The following is a 24,522-nucleotide window of genomic DNA, read 5'->3' on the forward strand; positions in this document are numbered from 1 at the left end:
CGGAGGCCAGGATGGGGGTTTTCCGAGGACCGCCAGAACTACAAAGGTCTGGCTTCCCCCGCCACAGAGCTGCCCGGGGAGCAGCGGGATGAGACTGCTGCAGCAGCTCCGCCCCCCGCGGAGCGGGGAGAAGGCGGGGTCGGGTAGGTGGAGCCAGTGTGACCTTGGTCACTCTCGAGCTGAGACAGCCCCGAAGGTGGGGCTCGCCGTCTCTATGGAGACCAAGAAACAAGGGATAATACGGCGGAATCGCCCCGGCTGCAGTCCCGCCCCAGAGCCGGCAGGGAGCAGAGCTGCGGACCCGCCTAAATCTCCTGCTACCATCGCTTCATTCTTGCGTCCTGTCCATCGAACGCGCACTGTAGGAGCAGCCACGAGGTAGAAAACGGTAGGAAATCCCGGCGCCAGCCACTCTAGTCAGTATCCAGCACGATAAGGGGTGGGGTGGAAGCGGCGTGGGAGCGGTCCCAACCACGGATGGTCCTGAGCTGAGGACACCAGCTGAGCGGCCCTGCCCTGGGCCCAAGTGTTCCACCCCACCCCCACCCCCACCTGCTTGCTGATTGATGACTCCAGCTGTCCCAGAGAAGCCTGCAGACCCTTGGGACTACAGTCTGTGACTTGGTGCCACCTGATCAGCCTGCTATTACCCTGGGACAAGCATCCCGTGGCACTCAAACTCCCTCAGACTAGCCTTAGTGAACAAAGTGCTGGTCTCCTCCAGGTCCCTGGTGGGAGATTGCAGTGCAGAGACAGGGAAGAGGAGTGTTGTTTGAAAGGGAGCCTGGGCCCACAGAGTAGCTGCAATGTAGGAGCTGTGGGTGCTCTCAGTTCCCAAAGCTGCAACTTAGGGATGGGTGTGTGTGCTGATCCGGAGAGGGTTTTCAGTGTTAAGGCTAGTGGTAGTGGAAGGGAGCTAGGCAGGCAGGGATCCAGGCTGTGGTCACTGGAGGCTCTAGTATAAAAGGGAGAGGTGGAAGATAGTTGCTGAGAACACAATTGAGGGTGTGGTCAGGAGGCTGCCGTGGATGAGATGGGAGTCTCAACACAGGGGTGTCACGGCATAGTACCTGGGAGTCTGGAAACGCAAGTCTGTGGGTGTGTGAAGGGGGTTATAGAGGGTGTGGTCAGGGGCTGCAGGTGTGTGGAGAGAGGGTGAGTTGTGAGGTTCTGGTTAGGGGTCTCAGTAAGGCTGTGGGTGTGTGGATGGGGGACCCAGTTCCAGGGCTTCTGGGGTATGGATAGAGGTGGGCTGCATTGAGGGTGTGGTCAGGGAGGCTTCTGTATCAGGCTGTGTTACATGGAGGGAGTTTCAGTGCAGAACTAAGGGTGTGGTCCGGGAATGCAGTGGGGGCTGTGGGCAAGTGTAGGGAAGACCCTTCAGTGCACGGCTGAGGGTATTATTGGGGGGCCTTGATACAGGCTATTAGTGTATGTGTGGGGGCTGAATGCTGAGGGAGTGGTCCAGGCCCCAGTCCCTGGGCTGTGGGTGTGGTCAGAGGACTGCAATGAGGGCTGTGGGGGACACTTCAGTGCAGGGCTGGTGTGGTCAGGGAAGTCTGAGTACCAGTTAAGGGTGTGGTCAGTGGGAATAAGGCTGAGGGCATGGAGGGCCAGGGCTGAGTGCTCTCAGCTGTGGAGTGTGGACTAGTGTGGTGGTGCTCAGGGTGTGGCCAGGAGGCATCCACGGAGGGCTGAAGGTGTGAAGGTATAGACATGGGGGAAGTGTGCTTCAGTGCAGAGGGTAGATGTGAAGATAACAGGGCCAGGGCTCATAACTCTACAACCCCCACTCAGGCTGGCCCCCCCACAATCTCCTGCTCTTAAACTCCACAAACGGAGGTTACAGCCCCAGTGGCTGGCAAGGGGCCAAGAAGCCATGGTTGTGCCCCAGGTGCTGGGAGTGCTGGTGTGCCCCACCCGTAAGCCCATTCTCCAGCCCAGCCCAGCCCAGCAGCACTGGGAGCTTCTCCCTAAGCCGCCCTGACACCATCCTGCCCTTAGCAACATTCTCCAAGCAGCACCACCCTCCCTTAGCAACTGTCTCCAGGCTTCACAAACTGTGGCCAGGCCAGCCCCAAGTTCCCCCTTCCCTCATGTTTTTGTTTAACAGAAAATAGTAACAAGGTTGCAGCTGGGCCAGCTGCACCCCTGCCTGGGGCATACACCCCTGCCTGTGCCCTGGCTCCCTTCTCAGCCTGGGCTGAGTCCTCATGACCCTGACAGAGACACCGTCCTCACTAAATACCTGTCCAACCAGCAGCCTGGCCAGGGCCTGACCCAGCTTGGCATGAAACTCCCAGGGAGGGGGCCTGATCTGCCACCCTCACTTCCACCCAAGCAGGCCTTGTGCCAGGGCCAGACAAAGCCATAGCCCCAGCTGCTGCCCTCACAGTTTTTCTGGACAGTGCCACTCTGTTCCCAGTCTGGTGCAAGGATCATGATTTCATCTTCTGAACTCCACTCTGAGCCAAGGCTGGCATTAAGTGACAGGACCTTTCCTCTCAGTGCTCTTCCTCATGGCTCTGGGGCCCAGTCAGACACTGAAAACTGGCCCCTCTCCTCAGGCAGCTCCATCTCCAGCTCTGAGAGTGTGTGGCAGAATGCCTGAAACTTCAACTTTGCAGGTTTTGAGCTAGAGGCAGTGATATACTGAGCCTTGGTGGAAGGGGGAAGAACTTGGCTGGGAGGTGACCGAGGTGGGTCCCTACAGGGTGGCATGGCAGCGAGCACAGATGTGGCTGGGCTGGAGGAAAGCTTCCGCAAGTTTGCCATCCATGGTGACCCCAAGGCCAGTGGGCACGAGATGAATGGCAAGAACTGGGCCAAGCTGTGCAAGGACTGCAAGGTGGCTGACGGAAAGGCTGTGACAGGGACCGATGTCGACATCGTCTTCTCCAAAGTCAAGTGAGCCCCAGGCATTTCCTGCTTCTGATGTTCCCAGAAGGGGAATTGGGGGGCTGGAACCAGGGAGATTGTGGAGCAGGGGGCAAACTCATGGTGTCCACATACCTGGCAGGGCGAAGTCTGCCCGGGTCATCAACTATGAGGAGTTCAAGAAGGCCCTAGAAGAGCTGGCTCCCAAGCGATTTAAGGGGAAGAGCAAGGAGGAGGCCTTTGATGCCATCTGCCAGCTGGTGGCCGGCAAGGAACCAGCCAACGTAGGCGTTACTGTAAGTGCCCTAATGGTTTTTAATGACCACTGATGGGTAGGAGCGGGGGGTGGGAATCTTGGCTGGTGTTGGAAGGGCTGTCTCTAACCAGGTACCCCTGGGGGGATCTCTGTTCAAACAGAAAGCAAAAACAGGGGGTGCTGTGGAACGGCTGACTGACACCAGCAAGTACACGGGCTCCCACAAGGAACGCTTTGATGAGAGTGGCAAGGGCAAAGGTATTGCTGGGCGGCAGGACATCCTGGATGACAGTGGCTACGTGAGTGCCTACAAGAATGCAGGTACCTATGATGCCAAGGTGAAGAAGTGAGGCCTAGGAAGGCCACCCCCCCGCCCACCAGCGCAACTGCCCCTGCCAGAGGCTCGGGCCTGGCCTAAGGGGCACGTGGAGCAAGAGAGCCTGGTCCCTTCCTTGCTGGATCTGCCACCCAGAGCTTCCTGCCCAGCCCTTCAGGGCCAGCCCACCAGGCCTCTGACCCAGACTGCTCTGCGTCCCCTTCCCCCTTTTCTTTCCTCCTCAGCCTCTCTGTCTGAGGAGAGTCTGTGCCTATAGCCTCACCACCCCAACCTAGCCCTGGGCATGGCTAACCCCCTGCCTGCTTGCCTCATATTTAAGCTGCTGCTCTGGCCAAGTGCCTAATTCTTTCCTGGACCTCAATAAAGACACCTTTTGTACCAATATGGACTGTTCAGGTATATGACAACAAGGGTAATGACATTCACATCTTGATGACCTCTCAGTGTCATTAACCCCCTCCATGTCACACTCTACTGATTCTTCCACTGGCAGCCCTGCCCAGAAAAAGACATACACCAGGCCCCTTCCATTAGCACCAAGCCAGGCTGCCTGGGGATGCTGCAGAGGGATATCAAAAGCCTTTTACCTCAGCCCTGACCCAGAGATCTGGCAGCATGGCTGCTTTCCTGCAGTTAGGGCCTCAGTCTTGGCCTCTCTGCTTTCACAGCAGGGGGAGGGATGAGACAGCAAACTCAGCCTGGGCTAAGCGCTGCTGGGGCCCAGTGCCAGGCCTCAGCTCTAAGCTTGCTGACAGGCCTCCACTTCAGGGAGCCACCAAGGCGAGTCACTTTGGGCTGCATCTCAGAAGTTCAGAAAATGCAAGACCAGAAAGAACCTTAGAAAGTAGACAGTTCAACTCCCAGTTTTATAGTGGAGGAAACTCAGGCCCAAAGAGTTAAGGAGCTTCTGCAGCATAGAGGCCAGAAGCATGCCTCTGTCTCCCTGGCCAGGCTGTAACACAGCAAGCCCCAACACTGATTTCCAAAAATGCTGCTGGAGGCCCAGTGATAGAACTTGGCACTCAACATCAGCCTTTGACGGGCAAGCAGGGTGTCCAACAATGAATGGGCCTCTTCTTGCTGATCCCCTCCCATCTGTTCACCACCCCAGGCTGGGTGAGAAGGGGTGTCTTTCTCTGATCCTGAGAAATCCTGGGAGCTTCCAGATCAACCTTTTCTCCCCTCTAGGTTCTCAATGTTAGCACAGAGTTACTCCCTAGTCTAAGGCTTTGGGGCAAACTCTCCTTCCTTCCTGCTGACAAGTGGACTGGATGGAACTTAGGGACTGTCCATTTCTAGCAATTAAAAGCACACATTCACAAATATTTTCTTTCCTGACTCAGATAACAAAGCAAAGCAACACAACTATTTATTTCCTCATCCCTTGAGCTGTTCTGGCATGTTTCTGCCCCAGGTGGCCCCGGAGTCCCTTGAGCCCAAAGTCACTTGGAGCACGGGTTTAGAGAGGTAGGGAAACTTGAAACAGACTCTGGGGATTAAGTGAAAATTAGAGAGCAGAGACCATCACCTGATCACAGCAGAGCCTTGCCTAATGGCTGACAGCTGTGGGATCTCCTGACTCAGCTGACCTTGCATTGCTCAGAGAAGAGTTTCAAAGAGCTCTACCTCTCCCACCAGCAAGTAGTAGAGGAATATTTCCTCCAGCCCTGGGGAATTGGTTTAAATTGCAAGTTTACTTAAATGAGCCTAACAGGAGTGAAATCCAAATCCTGCAAATTGGCCTGGTCCAGGTTATTAAGCTGCAGGTGAGATGACCGTCTAGTACATATGGGAGCAGCATGCTGGCCCCTCCTATGATTGGCAGTGTGGCTTAGGGGAGCCCAGAAAGAGAACTGGCTGAGTCCTGAAACTCACCTTGTAGGAGTAAAGTCCCCTCTTCTTGAAAAGTGGTTATGGAACCTGAAAGAAATCAAGGCCCACCCAAAGCCAGAAAACCTTTAGTCTAATAGACTAAAAAGGTTTCTGGCAGCAACTGACCAAACAATGTCACTTCAGCCCTTTGGTTATCACTTCTCCACTACCCATAGCTCCTCACGGTGGACAGGTTTGGATACCCTTGCTAGCAAACCCAGTTGGGCAAGGAAGAAAGGTTAGGATCTGTGGGATGAAGCTGTCAGAACCCACTATGTATAGCTGGTAGGAAGTTGAAACCTGTCAGGGGGCCCTGCCTCTCCTTTTGGGCACAGAACTTCCCTGAGGACCTGTTTTCCATGTCAGCCTTGTTTCTGTCTTTCTTCCAACAGTCCCAGGTCCAGGGTGAGGAATTCTTCTCCACTTATTTTCTATTCGATACTTGCTTCAGGGGACTTCCCCTGCTTCATGTTGAGTCCACTTAGCCCCATAGGGCAACAACACTTTGGCCCTTCCCTGATGTCACAAATCTACTGCTGCCCCTGGACCAAGGCCACACAGGGAAAATCAGAACCATAGATGACTTCTGCAGGAATGACCAGCAACCCTAGAGAGGGGCCTGGCCTAGTGCAGTAATGGCCATTTTCGGTGATAATAGAAAATAGGGTGGAAGGTGACTTAGTCTTAGTCAGGCTCTGCTTCTCCTTAGAGGTACTCTGAATAGGTTCCAGGTTGGCATTATCAGATAGGAGAAGGAAGTGAGCCTGGGTTGTAGAAAGAAGCACATTATCCCTGTCCCCATCTCCCCTAAACCTCACTGGCTGTCAAGTAAGTTGGGCTGTGCACTGGGTTGGGACCATGAAATAGGTCAACACAGGGCTATAAGGCTATTGACTAAGGCTACACTACCTGGGCAAGACTTAGGCTCTTTGGAGGGCTCTCAGTGGAGTCAAGACAGGACCAGCAAAGTAGGGTGGGGGGCTGTCCTTACTGACACTTCCACAGAAAACGAGCTCACTCTTAGCTCCCTCAGAGCCATGCCGCACAAAGAAACTTATGGCTCCACTGCACATGCTCCTTTTGGGAACTCACATGAAGTCAAGAGGTCTGTAGATTTTAACCTAGAGATGTGTGATCTTAGTTGTGATTTTCATGTCTCATTATTACAGCATAGCTCTCCTTCCCTGCACAGCACCTGGGTCAGAGAAGCAAATAAGTGTCTAATCTTTCTATCTTCCTCTCTCTCTGACATGACCCTGAAGATGAAGAGAAGTACAATATGATGTTAGGTTGACAGTCCTTCACTCTCTAGAGCTCTCTGGCAACATGAGCTACTTGGGCAACCTTGAAGCAGAAACACAAGAGTCACTTTCATTATCCTTTCCCATTGATGCCTAATCAATCAGGATTAAAGAAAAGATTGATCCTCAGTCTGAAATACCAGGTATTCATGTGTAAAGTGGATGCTCAGCTCAGAGCTAACTTTCAGAGGCTGCACCTCTGGTCTGGACTGAGCCAGCCTTCTCTCTCATCTTTCTAGCTCCTCTCTGATCCAGCCCACTCCACATGGCCAGACATCAATCCACTCTTTCTACAGAGAAAGCTTCTCAAACACAAATCTACTACCCCTCTGCGTTCCCAATCTAAAATCCTTAAGGAGCCATGCAACCTAGACAGTGCGTATCTCTTCTCAGGCCTTCTGTCCCCTGATTGGACTTTATTCCCATTCCATGGCCTTGACTTATGCTATTTCTCTCTGCAGCTCTCCCCACTGCCTCTGCCTTCAATCCTACATTTGCCTGGTGATCTTCCATTCCAATTCTTCAGATTTTGGTTGAAAGATCATTTCTTTAGGGGACATCTTCCTGACATCATACCTCCCTCCCAAACTAGGAAGGTCCCCTAGTTACATACTTCATGGCACCATGACCTACATTTTCCCTGCCTAGTGATCCCTGGGGGCCCAGACATTTCTACCCTGTACCCTTAGCCTAGGAGGCTCTGCACCCTGCTGTACCTGGTACCATTATACTTATTTTGCATCTTCCACTCAAACAAGTCCTCACTGACACCTTCTCCAATTCTCCAGAGTAGGAATTACCTACTCTCTCTTTCCAGGGTGTCTCTAGGCTTTTATTTAGGCCTATTTGGTACCAATGGAAGCTTTCAGCTCCATCACACAACTAAACTGTTGGGCTGCTCCAGCAGACCTTGTCACCTTTAACTATGATGGGAGGAAACCCAAAACACATTTGATGAACTGATCAATAGAGATTCTCTGAAATTTCCTCTAACACAAAACATACCTGGCCATGGATATTATTTTCTAACTTCCTACTACACAGTTTCAACTGACACTTGGGAAAAATATCTAGTGTTTTTTTCCTTTTTGACATTTTCAGCCAAGTGTTCCTATGTGATATGATGCCTAGGACTAAGTGCCAACTATTTATGTGGGCAGAAGGAAAGAATGACTTGATGGGAGGAGATAAAAAGAGAAATAAAAAGAAAGACCAATACAGTGTAATTAAGATTTTTTTTCTTAATCTTGTGGGGAAATACCACCATACTAGTGGTAATGACACTGAGAGCCCCCTGGGACTGAGAGACAAGCTGCAAAGGTGTACAGTGTTAGCTCCATAGACTAGGCTCTGGGACAGAGTCTGAAACAGTCTGTATTAAATACTGACCCATATCATGTGCTACTGGTGAGGAGGAAGACAGCGTGCTTTTCCCAAAGGGTGATGATCTCCCCAAATGATGACTCTTCTCAGGAGGCAGGAGTGCTTTCCCAGAATAACCTTTTTGCTCTTTATTCAGCTGCTGCAGCAGATACTCATTAGTTACCACCAGGGATCTGAGACACGGGGGGAAAGATAGTTGTGAAGTCATAAAAGCAAAGTAGATGTCATTCAGACCTGAAATGTTTGCTAAAGATAAATGTAAAATGAAGTAATACCTTTAACAGTTTCTTTATTACAGTCCTGTTTGATTATGTTCCAGTCCTGTTTGATTATGAATATGACTGTAGCAATAACACAGTTCACATTTTACATAGTGACTGTTCTATTCTTTCCAAAGCACTTTTCATGATGAATAAGTAGAAGCACCAGGAGACTGGCCCCTGACCAGGCCTGCAATTTCTATTCCTATTCCCAGATCTTAATTTCTACTTCTTCTAATCTATACTGCCTCAGCAATTAAACTAATGGTGCTAATAATTGTATTCTTGGACTCTGCATTACCACGTAATGTTAGAAGCTATCAGAGACTTCCCCTCCCTGCCAAAAAAGATGTATGCACAATGCTATTCACTGCAGCACTATTTGTAACAGCAAGATACCATCAGCCTAAATGTCTATCAGAGGATTAATTATCGTGGAGTCCTATGTATGTATAAAAAGGAGTGAGAACTTACTCTAAACATCACTGTGAAATGATTTCTAAGATAAAATGTTAAAGCAACATTATGCCTCTTTTTATATAATAGAGGGAATACAAATACACACCCATGCCTGCAATGGAAGGCTAGTGGGAGGGAAGGAAAGGATAGAGGAGACAGGTAAGGAAGCTAAATTTGTTTGAATTTATCTGATTTCATAGATCTGACTTTGGGACCATGTAAGTTTAACATAACTGTACTCAGGATTAAATCAAAATAATAAAAATATTCCCTATAAATCAAAAACAAAATGAAACAAACTGAACCTATATATTGAAGTGATGGTTTAACAAAACAGAGAAGAATTAATTCAAGTTACTCTAAAATATAGCCATTAATACATCACTAAAGAGATAAACCTTAATGTTCTCAAAGTGTAGTCCCCAGGCCAGAAGCAACAGCATCACCTGAAAACTTACTAGAAATGCAAATTCTCAGTTCCCAGCCCAGATCTGCAGAATCAGAAACTCTGGGGGTAAGACCCAGCACTCTGTAGTTCAACAAGTTTTCAGGTGATTCTGTACACACCCAAGTGTGATAAACATGAATTTATGCTATTCAGTATACTCTTGTATGGGCTACCCTTATACTATACCCTTATAGTATAGGGGTATGTATGGTGTGTATACCTATACCCCTATGTAGTGGTGGGTCAGATGGTAAAGAATCTGCTTGCAATGTGGAAGACCCAGGTTCAATCTGTGGGTAGGTTGGGAAGATCCCCTGGAGAAGAGAATAGCTCCCCACTCCAGTATTCTTGCCTGGAGAATTCCATGGACAGAGGAGCCTGATGGGCTACAGTCCACGAGGTCGAAACGAGTCGGACATGACCGAGCCACTAACAAACACACACACACATTTTTGTATACGTTTGCAATAATTAGAAAAAAAGTTTTTAAAAAAGTCAGCCAGAATGGATCTGGGTCGAATGCTCCTTATATTAAGCCGTTCCAAGAAAAATTAGGAAGTGAAGTTAGGGACTGAAGGCTTGGGGAATAGAGTTCTTCTATTTAAGCTTCACTGATGGTCCTAGCAAAGGTGTTTGGCAAATCAAAATTTCAAGGGCTTGTCTAAATATACCAATAGTCTTGAGGCCTCTTCTGATTTGTCTAGCCTATAGCCTGGGGAAACTGTTCTTTGAAGAGCCTCATGTTATTGAATTCCTCTGAAAAGAACACATACATTGGATTCTTTCCCTATCACTCTGAGTGTGCTTGACCTCTCTTCTATGACCAAAAGTAGGTAGACATTTTTCAGAAGAGCAAGGTGGCTGATTTTAGGGGTACATTGTGACTGAGGAAAGTTAGCTGACCCAAACAAGGGTCCTGTTGGATCCAGTGAGAAACTACTTATTATTGAGGTGCTGTAACCCACCAGTGCCAGCAAAGATATTTAGTCCCTGGTGTGTTCTGGAAAGCAGTATTTTGACCCCTGAGCTAACTGGCCTGGATATAGGTTGTTTACATACAGAACATAATTAATTTGAAAAGTATATAGATATTAACTTGCCAAGTAAAACAAAGGAGATAAAGGAAAGGAAATATCTGCTTCCAGAAGCCAGCTAGATGGATCCAATCCTACCTCTGACTTTCATGGAGAAGAGTCACGGTCTCCTCTAGCTTTTTCAGCTGGGCAAGCTCCTGGTTCAGGCAAGACACCTGCATGTTCAGTTGTTGGTTTTTGCGCAGAAGATCATCTACAAAGGTTACAGTATATGGGGGTGAGAGGATTCCAAGTGGCTAGTGTTTGAGAAGAGCTTGAGTGAATGGGTGGGCATCTTGAAGAATTGGAGGCCCCACTGCACCCACCTCCACACTCCATTCACCATTCCTTCTCTTGAAGACAGCAGATATAGTGACAAGAATATACAGTTTAGCAGAAGACATATCTGAGTTAAAATTCACTTGATCTTGCACATGTTAGTTCATTTTTGTGAATTTCACAATCCTGTCCCGCAGCACTGTTATGAGGAGTCAGTGAGACACCTGCAGTCATAGGCATAGGCAGTCAACAAATATTAGGTCTCCCTGTATTCTGCATTTTAATTCATGCATGTATGTCCCTCACTCTGTATGGAATATGTGAAAACACCTAGAACTGTGTTGGGTGCAAGATAATAGCTCAATGAGCACTTACAGAAACTGAATTTGTGGCCAAAGCATTCATATTTAGCTTTCCAAATATGTTACCAAGGCTTGAAATAATAAAGTAGTGAAAGCACAAGAATTCTGGATCTTAAGCAAGTCAGTCTTCTAGAACAGTACTTAAACTTTAATATGCTTACAAATCGCCTGGGGAATCTTACTAAAAAACAGATTCTGATTCAGTAGGTCTGCTGCTAAGTCACTTCAGTCATGTCTGACTCTGTGCAACCCCATAGACGGCAGCCCACCAGGCTCCCCCATCCCTGGGATTCTCTAGGCAAGAATACTGGAGTGGGTTGCCATTTCCTTCTCCAAGGCATGAAAGTAAAAAGTCAAAGTGAAGTCGCTCAGTCGTGTTCAACTCTTAGCAACCCCATGAACTGCAGCCTACCAGGCTCCTCCGTCCATGGGATTTTCCAGGCAAGAGTACTGGAGTGGGGTGCCATTGCCTTCTCCATCAGTAGGTCTGAGGTGAGGCCAAGTATTCTATATATGTAACAAATCCCCAGGTGATGCTAATGTTGCTGATCTCTGGTTCACACTTTGAGTAGCAAGGTTCTGGAAGGTAGAAATCAGGGCTGCAACAGCCGTATTTATCACCAGTAATCCAAAGAGAGTACTGGGCCTCATAGCTGGTTGAAAATAAGTATCTAGTGAATAAACACCTATTTATTTTCAGTATAGGTAAGTGGAAACTGATGTCTTGATTATTCAGGCTTATAAATATTAGATAGACGAGATTCAACTCTGGAAATTCAATGCTGATTTCCAAATCAAATTTCTCATACAAATATCCAAATACCCATAATGTCTGTTTCAGTGTGCTGAACTAGAAGTTTAAAGTCAAGGGTAGACTTTTATCTATCTAAACTATACTAAGAATAAAGTAGAACAAATCACAAATTCAATAGGATTATTACTTTTCACTTGTCATAATGAAGAAAAATATTCAATACCCAGTGTTGGCAAGGGTGAAATGAAAAGGCATTCAAATATATATTTGCTGCTGATGTGCGTATAAACTGAAACTACCTTTTTAGGAATGATTTGGTAATGTGTAACAAAAACCTCAAAAATGTCCACATCCTTGGATCCACTAATTCTACTTCAAGGAATGTCTCCTAGGAAAACTGGTCAAAAATGTATACAACAATTTATACACACAGATATTAATAGCTGAATTATTTATCACAGCATAAATATTAGGTCTCTCAGCTCCATCAGAAGAGAAGATGATCTTAGAGAAGCATTTTCACTCTAGGGTCTTCTACTTCAAGTCTTTGAATGTTTGGAAATTCTTTGAATTATTTATAATATAAATAATGACAGCTTTATTTATAATAACTAACATTAAAAACAACTATATAGAGGACTAAATAGATAAATATGGTATAGTCATGTGATATTAGAGGAAATGCCTATGCTATTAAATTAATAACATTAGATTGTAGAAATCAGATTGCTGAGGGTCAATAGTAGGGGAACCTAAATGCACCAGGGTTGAACTTTTTAGAGAAGAGTTCTGTAATTTGATTGGATGGAATTAAGTGAGTATACATTTTGAGAAACTCATCAAACTTAGAATGTGTGCATTTTTTTGTATGTAAATTCGTTTTGAAAAATCAAAACACAAATTTCAGTTCTGAATTTAAAATATATGTATAGGGATATAGGTGAAAGAAAATATACCCAAAACACTAATGGTAGTTATTTCTGGGTAGTGCGATTTTATTTTCCTTATATTTTTCAAACTTTCTGTAAGGAACATGATCTTCTGCTATAATCAGAAAAAAAAACAAGTATCATTCTCAAAAAATAATGTCAATAATAATATTTGTAAACGCTTTACACTGATAAAAGAGTAAACTCTCTTACTCTGGTAACTCAAGTCACCTGCATTACAACTCTGAGGCAAAATGATTGTTTCCATTTAGGAAGCCATGTGAGCTCTGGATGATGAAGCTTATTAAATGGGTCATCTATAAACAAAATGTTGTCTTGAAATGCACCATACATTGCTTTCCTGAACTTACCGTAAGTGTGGGATGGGTGCCCACTGACAATCGAAGTGGTAGCACCTTCCTCCAAACGCTGGACTTTTTCTGACAAAATGAGGTTTTCCTCCAGCACTCTGACTAGTTTTTGCTTCAAACCTTCCTTTAGATTAGAAAACAAAATACAAACACATTAAGAATCTGAAATTCTGGAAAGTGTTTTTAGAAGATTGAAAGAATCTTTGCTCTTTTTAGTGATAAACTGAATGGAGGTCAGCCTCTCTCTTTCTCACTAGAATTTTAATTCATTGGTAAACATAGTGCAAGTGCAGCAAAGAAACTTACTACATGCATTTTACCACATGTGAAATATCCGCTACTATTACGAAACAAGTGGTTGTTTTGACAAGTGGCCAGCATTATGAATCACCTATTTAAAGTTTCTAGAAAATAAACTTGATGTCTGAAAATCCTCTAATGTTAAGAAAAGGTTAGGGGGGGAGTCTAAGAAAATGAATCCCTTCTTTCCCTCCCAGCACCAGAACCCTAACGCTCTAGGAGTGGTCCCTGGTTTAGGGCTCTCATCAGAACGGAGGAAAGACAATTCCAGAGACATTCAACTTCCCTCATCTGAATCAAATCATAACCCTCAAGAACACAATCCTAAATGTTTTTACTCTAGGGCTTTTTTTTTTCTTTTCCATTTCAAGCCTTTCCTTAGAATTTTTGGATTAGGGAGTCAACCCTGAAGAACCTCCAAGCTGTCCCTGCAAGTTTTGTGTTCCTAATTTGCACAGACTGACTTTCCTATATTTCAGTTCATAAGCATCTAGGTATTCAGGTGATGATGATCTTTATGGCACAGAGCTGTTCTAGCCTTGCTGCCTTGTCCTTTTCTAGTAAAGGAAGAGTAGGAAAAGAAGATGAGAGCAGCATACCATGTCATTAGGAACCAGCTGCCCTGTCTCCTTAAGTTCCATCTCCCTCCTGTGGAAGGCTTTTGATGTATCTTCCGGATGTGAGCGACACCACTGCTGAGAAGGAGCAGGGACTACCAAGGTCAGAAGCAGATCTCGGGCAGGACCTGCCAAAAATTCAGGTTGGGCACACGGGCCAGTCTTAAAAGCTAAAGCAGAGAATTCCTAGTCAATAACTACCAGCTCTGTTGGATAAATAGGGTAATCTAATGTCTCCTTTTTACAAGAATTTAGTAAGTAACTGTAAGAGATGTTTCATGATGGAGATAAAAAAGCTATATCCCACATCTATGGAGAAACAACAGCAGACTCTCATGAGTGCATGCTCCGTGCTATTCTCTAATCACTGATGAATGGCTCCTGGGGATAATTTCCTACAAAACAAGAGCAAAGGATCAATGTGGGAAGGAAAGTAACTGAGATAAGACTTTTTCTTCTGTATGTTGCTTTAGATATTAAAAAACAACAAAAAAAAGCTAAGCCTAAACAACTTTAAAGGCATATTTGACTCTTTTATGACCCCATGGACAGCCCGCAAGGCTCTTCTGTCCATGGAGTTCTCCAGGCAAGAATACTGGAGTGGGTTACCATGTCTTTCTCCAGAGGATCCTCCTGACCCAGGGATCAAACCCGGGTCTCCTGCATTGCAAGAGGATTCTTTACTTCCTGAGCCAACAGGGAAGCCCTTAAAGTTCCTAGTTTTTACTTAAACTCTTACCACTACTATTAAACAACAAATAGACACATGGGGACAATATTTGCAAAACTGTTTTTCCCCAAGTTCCTAAAAGCAAAGTCCTGAAAAAGAGTCCAGGTCATTTAGTCATTAGAGTTTTACAAATTATAACATTTCCATAGTCATCTCAGACCTCTGATGATCAAACTCAGTTTCTATTGTATTTATTATTGGCATTCTCCCCAAGGATCATAAAATTCTTTTGTAATCATTAACATGACCATGCTTTATTTTATATATAATCACTTAAAGACTACCAAAAAAAAAAAAGTTACAGGAAAACAAGACAACTGGTACAGGAGGGAAGAGTGCTTATGAAAACAGAGAACGGAATTCCCTGGCGGTAGAGCAGTTAGGACTTGGTATTTTCACTGCCCTGGCACTGATTGACCAGGTTCAATCCCTGGTCAGGGAAGTAAGAGCCTGCATAGAGCTGGCAAGCTACACAGTGCAACCAAAAAAAGGAAAAACAGGGAAGATGATTATAAGAAAAATGCAGATTTGTCTATCACTGTGTGGCTGACAAATTTTGGTTAAGTGCTCATGAGAACAATTTCCCCTGCAAGTAAAGGGGGCTGAGTGGCTTTTATCAGAATGTAGAGCAGAAACAGCAGAAGCAAGGCTGAGCCCTTCTCCGGGAACTGAGAATGAATTCACTTTACCGAGAAACTTCTTGTTCAGGAGGAGGGAGCCGGAGCCATTCCAGTGCTTATCCACAAGCTCTAGGAGCTGTCTGAGGACAGTGGCCACATGGGAGGTTCTGGCAGAGACTGGGGGACTGTGGTTTCCTGGCAAACCATGCAAACTGCCCAGGTCACTAGAGAGAGGCTCAAGAAAAAAAAACAAACACCCAACCATTTGTCATTCTTACACAATAAGAGAAGTAAAAACGCAGACATTTAAAGGGTTAACATTAAGCAAAAGAGAAAGCTGACTTCATCTTTCAGTTCGGATTTAATAGAATATTACTTATGTCTAAGACAAATACAATAATATATACAAGGATAATTTCAAAGCAAACAGTATCTTCTATCATAATTTTCTATAGAGATTTTCAGAAGAGTACAAAAAATGTTTTAACACCCATGTCTATGGCTTAACATTATGTTATGAATATGGAAAGATTAAACTGCAGAACATTTTTTAAGGTATTATATTATCATAAAATAACATGGGGAGTAATTTAATAAAAGTTATAACTCATAAGCTTATATTTAGTATATTAATATATAATAAACATAACTGTCCTATAACATTTTAAGTGTTATGTTAAATGCTATTGTTGGACCCAGTACTAAAGATACTTTTTATTCAGTAAAAATCTTATGTATATAGATGCCTAGGTAGAGCTCTCTCTCCAGTGAAACTTCCAATTGTTTTTAATTCATTCAGATATGATATATATGTCTATATATTTAGTCATGTCTGAATGAATTAAAAGACAATTGGGGACTTCCCTGGTGGTCCAGTGGTTAAGAATCCACCTGCCAATGCAGGAGACACAGGTTCAATCACTGGTCCAGGAAGATCCCACATGCCACAGGGCAACTAAGCCCACACACCACAACTACTGAGCCAGCGTGCCCTAGAGCCTGTGCTCTGCAACAAGAGAAGCCACTGCAATGAGAAGCCCAAACACTACAACTAGAGAAAGTTCATGAGCAGTACCAAAGACACAGAGCAGCCAGTAAATAAATTAAAATTTTCAAAAATTAAAAAAAAATTGTGAATTTTACTGGACAGATCAATCTTGTCGGTGAGTTCTCAAGGGACTTCTAGAAAGCTGTTACATATTAAAAACAGCCAAATTATTTCTCAATCTTTGACTCTTTTGATATTAAAAATATATAAATGATTAATTAGCTAATGCTGTCATATCTGACAACCATGAAACAGAACACCAGACAGTGATATTTATGACTTGAGTCACACATGTGGCCTATGATTAATAAGGAAAAGCATTATAAATGGGATAAACATTTATTAAACAGATCTGTATTGAACACTGATCATGTGCATTGAGAGTTGTATATAAGGTCTATGAACATATGAACTAAAAGATGAAGTCCTTAAGAAATTAATCTGATTAGGAAGGAAAGTCATAGAAAGACTGGTTACACTACTCTTGTGGAAAATGGATATTGAAATGTCCATTTCAAAATCCAATCAAAATATCATTGGTTTTTCATGTATTGGTAATACTGTGTGTACATCATGAAGCAACTTAGAAACACACATATGCCTTATGTATTTTCTTTCACTTTTCATAATGTGAGAGTGGGGGATAATTTTTTTATGAACTTTGGAATAATTCTGTTACTTTTAATTTTCAGCAAATTATGCCTTATGATTTTTTTAAATTTAATTTTTATAATTTGTGATTCTAAAGTCAGTTGGTTAAAAATAAATTTTCTAATCAAGAATTCATATTTAATTTTGTGTTTTTTTATATGGGATTATTTTTTAAACAACTTTTAAATGCTCTTCTGATTTATACCTTTCTAGAAACTAAACAGTGTATTTCTTTTATAGTTATATTCAAGCAGCTCTTTTATAACTTTTCATATAAACAAATACAGTATCTAACAGGAAAAAAGAAATGGGAACTTTTAAGACAGTCCAGAAGAGTGCATTGAGATTTTAATTACTGTTTTAACAATATAACATGAAATAGAGGTGAGAAAATTTCCTAGAACATATCTTATTAATATAGCACCTAAATATCCTAAATGTTGCTATGGCTTTACCCTAAATACATTAACACTAGTGCTCTTTTCTAGAACAATAGGCATCAGTGACTGAAGATGGAAAACAAAAAAGGACCAAAAAGTCAAAAAAAGTATTACAAGACTGCCCCCTTTGGTACACAAAAATTATAACCAATTCCAAAGTTTTGAAAACTGAATAGAAAGTATTTAAAAGCTAAAAAAAGCCAACCAACCAACCAACAACAAAATCCCTTTATAAGCCCATGTCGATGTGCAAAAAGATTTCCAGCAAGTGAAACAAAAGTGACTAGAAATAGTTGTTTTTGACCAAATAACCTGCTTTCTCACAAGGCAGTAAGTCATTAAATGACAAATGATTCGTATGACTAAGACTATGGGTTCAAGGGAAGGGAATGTCCTGAGAGCTATAGTTCCTTTAACTAATGAGAAGAAGGTTTCATGATGGAATTAAAACCTGGAGAAAAATTAATATTCAGATAGATGAGAGGAGAGAAGATGGCATTCTCCATGGAGGGATGTATACAAAGGCAGTGACAAAACTTAGTTAATGAGTAAGAACAACACTAACTATCGTACTACAATTTTATAAAATGAATTAAATAATATGTGTGGGAATGTTTTTTGATTTGTTGTTTATTCTCTGAGCCAACTTTCAGCTAAAAATCCTTTGGATTATTTAATTCATCATCTTAATCTAATTCATTCTGGGGAAAAACTAAAATAATTTTAGTTTCTGGACAGGAAAGCAATGCTTTCAGAAGAAAGGTCCCTAGCAAGTTAGTCATTTGTAGCCAAAGCAAATGTGTAAACATGGTAAGATTATAAACAACAATGAAACAGAGATCATTCTTCAACCAACCCTGAGCCCCTGGCAACTTGTGTATTCTTTCCTATCGTAAACTCTGTCCACTTATTATCAAAGTACTTCTCCCCATGTTTATGCTCTGGAAGTAGATTAGGGACCATTCTTCCTGTGACCGAAATGCAGCAGAAGGGGACTGACTTTCCCAAAGGCAAAAGAATCACAGCCTTTGGCCTGGCAGTATTACCCACTGACCTCTGAAAATCCCTTTGAATTTCTATCACTCTTGATCAAAACTACCATCACAAAAACAGAACCCCATTCTAATCTTGGATCTGATGTGTTTTTGTACAAGCACAAACAAGCCAACACTTGCCTCACTGCCTGTAGCATCTCTGAAACCATGTTTTGTATTCAGGGTGGCAAGCATATTTTCTTTCCGTCTGAATCCTCTTCTTGATGGGCTTAATGACCTCTTGGTCAAATTCTCTCTGTTTTCTGATGTCCCAGTAGGCAACAGCAGTGTCCTAAGAGAGTCTCCCAGGATGGAGTTGTTTGGGAAAGAACCATGTGCTTGCGTTAAATCACTGAGGCTCGTGGCTAATTGTTGCTCTACATTCACCACCAGAGCAGGGTCACTGTTGAAATGGGTTGCGGCATACAGATCTGTGAAGGAAACAGGCCAGGAGATGAACCTGCTCTTCAACTCTCTCAAGTCTCCCTTCCTTCCTTAACCTGTCTGAAGTCCAAGGGTCACAATGGCCTCTCCCTAGTATATACTCTCAACTGTCTGGATTCTCCCTCCCCATCCACCTGACAAAGCCCCAAATCTGGTTAAATACTCTGTGCACATACTCCAAACCCACAGCAGAGCAGTGGGAAGTGACTGGAGAAGAATATGCATCTCTTTCGACCATCTTCACTTTAAATTCATAACCATTATCTTAACTGGGCCCAGCTATTTTAATATACTACCCTAATCAATTTACTCTCCTATTCTTTGAGATCACTATTTCACATCTCTTCTCAAACTTCCAACAGGGTCATTTCCACCATGTTCTCTTTGATCCCATCCCCCTTCCAGCTACATTTCCACATCTTCGCTCCCATTCACTGCAAAACTCCTTGAAGGTGTTGTATATATTCGGTAATTCTATTGCTTCTCCTTTGATTCTTTAATTCACCTCAACAAGGCTTTTACTAATCACGCATCTCCTGAAGCTGCTCACTACATGGGTTCAATCCCTGGGTTAGGAAGATCTCCTGGAGAAGGAAATGACAACCTACTCCAGTATTCTTGCCTGTGAAATCCCATGAACAGAGGAATCTGGCTGGGGCTACAGTCCATGGGGTCGCAAGAGTCAGACACGACTTAGTGACCAAACCATCACCACCAATGCATTGCCAAATACCATGATCATTTCTCAGTCCCAGAAATGTTAAATGCATCTATTAAAAACATCTGACACTGTATTTATCACTCTCTCCTTCCTGAAACACATTTTTCATGTGGCTTCCTGGTTACCACTCCCTCTTTGGCTTTTTTTCTTTTCTCTTACTTAGTGGCTGCCACTTTCTTGCTCTCCATGATGGTTTCTCTTCATCAGCAAGATTTCTAATTGTTGGAGGACTCAAGTTAGTCCTCAGATATCTTTTATATCTATATTTACCCCCTTGGGGAGATTATATCCAGTCTGTTTTAATGCCAACCACACACTTTTAATTCCCAGCTCCACCTTCTTCCAGACTAATATATCTAATTATCAAATTGGCATCTCTGAGAAGTTCTAATAGGCACCTCAAACTCAACATGTCTAAGACCAACTCTTGGTATCTATCCTAAAACCTGTTCCTCATACTCTTTTCCATCTGAGTAAATGGTAACTCCATCCTTCCATTTATTCAGACTTGAAACCTGAGAGTTATACTTGACTTGCTTTCTCTCATACTTCATCCTCAACCCAGCAGCAAATCATGGAGTGTTATCTTTGGAACATATTCAGAATCTATTTCTCACCACCTATACTGCTTTCTCTCTAGTTCAAGTTACCATCATCTCTTATCCAGATTCTGATCTACTTTTAGAATTTTAGAAACTTCTATCCTTGCCCCCCATTGTGTATTCTCAACTAAGTAGCAAGAGTAATTTTTAAGTTAGATGTCACTTCTCTGCTACAAACTCTCCAACAGCTCCTGATCTGACCCAGAATAAATGTCTGATTATCTGACTTTATCTATACACCTCATCTACCTCACTCTACTGTAGCAGCCCTGTTTCCTCACTGTTCTTTGAACATGCCAAGCACGTTCCAGTTTCAGGAACTTTGCACTTACTATTTCTACTGTCTAAAATTTCTCCCCCCACAAGTTATCGACATGACTCACATGCATTTTATTTAAGTCTGTACTCTTACTTCTCATTTGAGAAGCTTTCCCTGACCATTCTATCTAAAGCTTTGCTACTGCTGCTGCTAAGTCGCTTCAGTCGTGTCTGACTCTGTGCGACCCCAGAAACGGCAGCCCACAAGGCTCCCCTGTCCCTGGGATTCTCCAGGCAAGAACACTGGAGTGGGTTGCCATTTCCTTCTCCTGTGCCTGAAAGGGAAAAGTGGAAGTGAAGTCGTTCAGTCATGTCTGACTCTTAGTGACCCCATGGACTGCAGCCTACCAGGCTCCTCTGTCCATGGGATTTTCCAGGCAAGAGTACTGGAGTAGGGTGCCATTGCCTTCTCCGATCTAAAACTTTACCTCCTTCATATACTCTCTAATAAGTGCTACATGCATGTGTGCATGCTAAGTTGCTTCAGTTGTGTCAGACTCTTTATGACCTTATGGACTATAGCCCACCAAGCTCCTCTGTCCATGGGATTCTCCAGGTAAGAATACTGGAGTGGGTTGCCATGCCCTCCTCCAGGGAATCTTCCTGACCCAGGGATCAAACTCACGTCTCTTATGTCTTCTACATTGGCAGGCGGGTTCTTTACTGCTGGAGTCATCTGGGGAAGCCATTCTCTAATACACTTATGTTATTTTTCTTCACAACACTTATCATAAGCTGACTTCTATATTTATAATTTATTTATCATCTGTCTTACCTCTTTAGAATAGAATTTCCATGAAAGTAGAGACCTTTTTTATTAATGCAAAAATACACATGGAATTTCACTTTTGTTTGCTATGTTATCTACAGAGCTAGAACAGCATCTGGCATATAGTAGGTATTTAATACATTTTGTTGAATAAATACATAACTAAAGAGTGGTCTCCCAACACTTTCCTAAAACTAGCTTTTTCTGAAAAAGTAACTCTCAATAGAAGTGATTGAGACCAGAGAAGACTAAATGTTACTAGAAATATATCCCAGGATGCTATTTAACTGAAATAACATATAGTTATCAAGTTTGCATTTATATGAATTTTCTCTAATATATCTATCATGTTAAACTCATACCCTGTAGATTTCTCGAGGCTCTCACTACTGGTCATGATATATTTATTTACTTTTGGCTGCACCGTGCAGCTTGCAGGATATTTTAGTTCCCTGGCCAGGAACTGAGCCCACACCCTCAGCAGCGAAAGCGCAGAATCCTAACCATTGGACTGACAAGGAATTCCCCAATGTAAGAAATATTTATTCCAAAAGATCCAGTTAAACTTCAATCTTCACATCTATTAAAGAAAAGAGGCCTACAAACTTATAGGAAGCTATTACCTGAACTAAGCTTCAAAAGCCTTCCGGTGCTGGAGTCAGGGTTTGACAGAGAAGTCAGTAAGTCTCCACAGGAATGGGATGTAGTGGCTTTCATGTTATTTGAAGGCTTTGTGCTATATTCTCTGTAGTTCTTGTTTCTCTGAGGCCTTTTACCAATACTTCCGTGAAGGGACAGATTTTGAGAATAATGACTATCATAATTTTCTAGACCAACATCTGAAGGTAACTGATAGGGATGAATCTGGCTAGAATCACCCACATCCAGGCGTTTACCCAATGAGGCATCATGGGTAAGCTGATAAGTATCAGGTTTTGGTATCAAGTCCTTTTCTGGAGAAGAACCTGAAGACTTGTTGTCCAAAAAAGATATTCGGTACCCTTCTTTAGCCATCTTCTCTGGGGATCGAACTGTCATCTGATGAGGTGAGTAGCGTCTGATTTCTAACCGTCACCAAGGGGGCGGGAAAAAGACAATGAGAATTTTTAGGGTAGCCTTGTTCACTAGATAAACTCTTGTCTACCAAAAAAAACAAAAACAAAAAAACAGTTCTCAGGAAGAGATGGTTTATAATTTTTATAAGTGGTAGCATAAAATTATGGAGGGATTCCTACATGGAAGAACAACAAAACATGCTGGACATTGTGTAAACAGTAAAGACTATAACATTCTGAAGATAAATTTTACGTTAACCTAATTCCCTAGGAATTCCCTTTGAAAACTAGTGTCAGAGTTTTCTATATTTACACTTCCACTATTTTGGTGCACCCCCACATGACAAAAGTTGTGGTCTTATGTATTCAGTCTATGGACAACAATTGGTAGGTCTCTGATCTCACAGACTCCTCACAATAAAGCTAAACCCATTCCCACTCCAAATCTCCACCCAGAGGATATAGGTTCACACACTGGGAACCACTATCATAAGCCAATTAAATGACAGGAAATTCAAAACCTATGAAAACCCCTAAACCAATTCCAAAACATTTCTCTCAGTCAGCTGTATCAGAATCTCTGAAAAGCCTCAGAGTGGGGCAACTAAAGCATCAGACAAAGAGAGAGGTCTCTGTGTTCTTTGGGGTTTTCAGATATTCATATGTTTGAAGGCCTTCCTGAGTTAGTCACATTAACTCAGAACAGTGGAATTTCTATCTCTATAGAATCTTTAAGAATATCAATGTTTTTACTAAGCACCAGTCCATACAGTGGAAGAAATGTTAAAGAACAATATTTTTATGTAAGGAAAAGAATCTAAGAACAAGTAATGAGATTAGATAAATCAGACTATCCCTCCTGTTGAAGATATCTAAAAAGTGGGATGGGGCAGCGGGTGGACGCCGTGCGCAGAGACAGAGCGGCGTGGGGACCGCGGGCGGAGCAGGTGACCCACTGAGTTCTTCATTATGTCTGATGGAGACTATGATTACCTCATCAAGTTTTTAGCTCTGGGAGACTCGGGAGTAGGGAAGACCAGTGTGCTTTATCAGTACACAGATGGTAAATTTAACTCCAAATTCATCACAACAGTCAGCATTGATTTCAGGGAAAAGAGAGTGGTGTACAGAGCCAATGGGCCAGATGGAGCTGTTGGCAGAGGTCAGAGAATCCACCTGCAGTTATGGGACACAGCTGGACAAGAGAGGTTTCGTAGCTTGACAACTGCCTTCTTCAGAGATGCTATGGGGTTTCTTCTGCTTTTTGATCTGACAAATGAGCAGAGTTTTCTCAATGTCAGAAACTGGATAAGTCAGCTACAAATGCATGCATATTGTGAAAACCCAGATATAGTGTTATGTGGGAATAAGAGTGATCTGGAAGACCAAAGAGTAGTAAAAGAGGAAGAAGCCAGAGGACTTGCAGAGAAATACGGAGTCCCCTACTTTGAAACTAGTGCTGCCAATGGGACAAACATAAACCAGGCTATTGAGACGCTCCTGGACCTGATAATGAAGCGAATGGAACGGTGTATGGACAAGTCCTGGATTCTCGAAGGCGTGGTGCATTCCAACGGTCACACCTCTGCAGATCAGCTGAATGAAGAAAAGGAGAAGGGGTCATGTGGCTGTTGAGGGGGCTTAGTGAGCTGAACAGCCATTCGAGGGGCCCATGTCTGTGACCTTCCGTATGGTGAAACATGACTCAGAGAGAGGCAAACAGGCCTTGCATGCAAACTGCTTCTCACCATCCCAATTAGACCTATCAGTAAAGCATCCCGTTTTAAAATTACTTTGCTGCAGCTTTGTAAATATTCTTTAAGATTCAGCCTGAGAGTTAGGCAAAATATCTCACATATCCAAAAGTGCCTTATAAAACATTAGCCGCATGGCAGTAGATCGTTCAAGGATTCAGGATTTTGTAGCCACAGAACAGCGCATTTATTATGTATAATGACTGAAGATACCATCCCTGCTTTACCATACATAGGCCCAGAGTCTCACCTTTAAGATCTTAGATGTAATATCCGTTTTTAACGCAAATTTAAGACACTTCTTGCACCACAGGGGACTTTCTAAAATGTCATCTAAACAATTTAAATATTAAATAAGAATATACACAAATGAAAAAAAAAAAGTGGGATGATATATATATCCTTAAAAGCATTAAAGAGCTAACAAGCTAGTGAGGAATTTCTAGGCCAAAATCTAG

At 43.2% G+C, this 24,522-nt stretch overlaps 3 protein-coding genes across 8 annotated transcripts in view; 2 read left to right on the plus strand and 1 right to left on the minus strand.

Annotated features, from left to right (window-relative positions):
* The first annotated feature begins 226 nt into the window (after positions 1-226).
* On the plus strand, positions 227-3,852 carry TPPP3 (tubulin polymerization promoting protein family member 3). Of its 2 annotated transcripts, none has more exons than XM_005896551.3 (4): positions 227-378; positions 2,714-2,907; positions 3,020-3,173; positions 3,295-3,852. In XM_005896551.3, exons 2-4 carry the CDS (start codon positions 2,720-2,722, stop codon positions 3,481-3,483), a joined length of 531 nt encoding a protein of 176 aa, XP_005896613.1. In that variant the 5' UTR covers positions 227-378; positions 2,714-2,719; the 3' UTR covers positions 3,484-3,852. The 2 variants fall into 2 exon arrangements, with proteins under 2 accessions (XP_005896613.1, XP_005896612.1); XM_005896550.3 differs by having other exon boundaries at positions 229-388.
* Positions 3,853-7,864: 4,012 nt separating this feature from the next.
* LRRC36 (leucine rich repeat containing 36) overlaps positions 7,865-24,522 on the minus strand; it is a 45,508-nt gene continuing 28,850 nt past the window's right edge. For all 5 annotated transcript variants that reach the window (XM_005896553.2, XM_070388215.1, XM_070388216.1 and 2 more), the window contains 7 exons: positions 21,879-22,319; positions 18,543-18,832; positions 15,298-15,463; positions 13,861-14,006; positions 12,962-13,085; positions 10,366-10,480; positions 7,865-8,199 (listed from right to left, as the gene is read on the minus strand). In XM_005896553.2, the coding sequence (XP_005896615.2) occupies positions 7,974-8,199; positions 10,366-10,480; positions 12,962-13,085; positions 13,861-14,006; positions 15,298-15,463; positions 18,543-18,832; positions 21,879-22,319 (1,508 nt within the window). In that variant the 3' untranslated portion in view covers positions 7,865-7,973. The remainder of the gene's footprint in view (positions 8,200-10,365; positions 10,481-12,961; positions 13,086-13,860; positions 14,007-15,297; positions 15,464-18,542; positions 18,833-21,878; positions 22,320-24,522) is intronic.
* On the plus strand, positions 23,182-24,177 carry LOC102270475 (ras-related protein Rab-27A). Its single transcript, XM_005896552.2, has one exon. The coding sequence runs from the start codon at positions 23,280-23,282 to the stop codon at positions 23,943-23,945; it is 666 nt and encodes a 221-aa protein (XP_005896614.2). The 5' UTR covers positions 23,182-23,279; the 3' UTR covers positions 23,946-24,177.

The sequence above is a fragment of the Bos mutus genome, chromosome 18 (assembly GCF_027580195.1).
Source record: "Bos mutus isolate GX-2022 chromosome 18, NWIPB_WYAK_1.1, whole genome shotgun sequence".
Lineage (NCBI taxonomy): Eukaryota > Metazoa > Chordata > Mammalia > Artiodactyla > Bovidae > Bos > Bos mutus.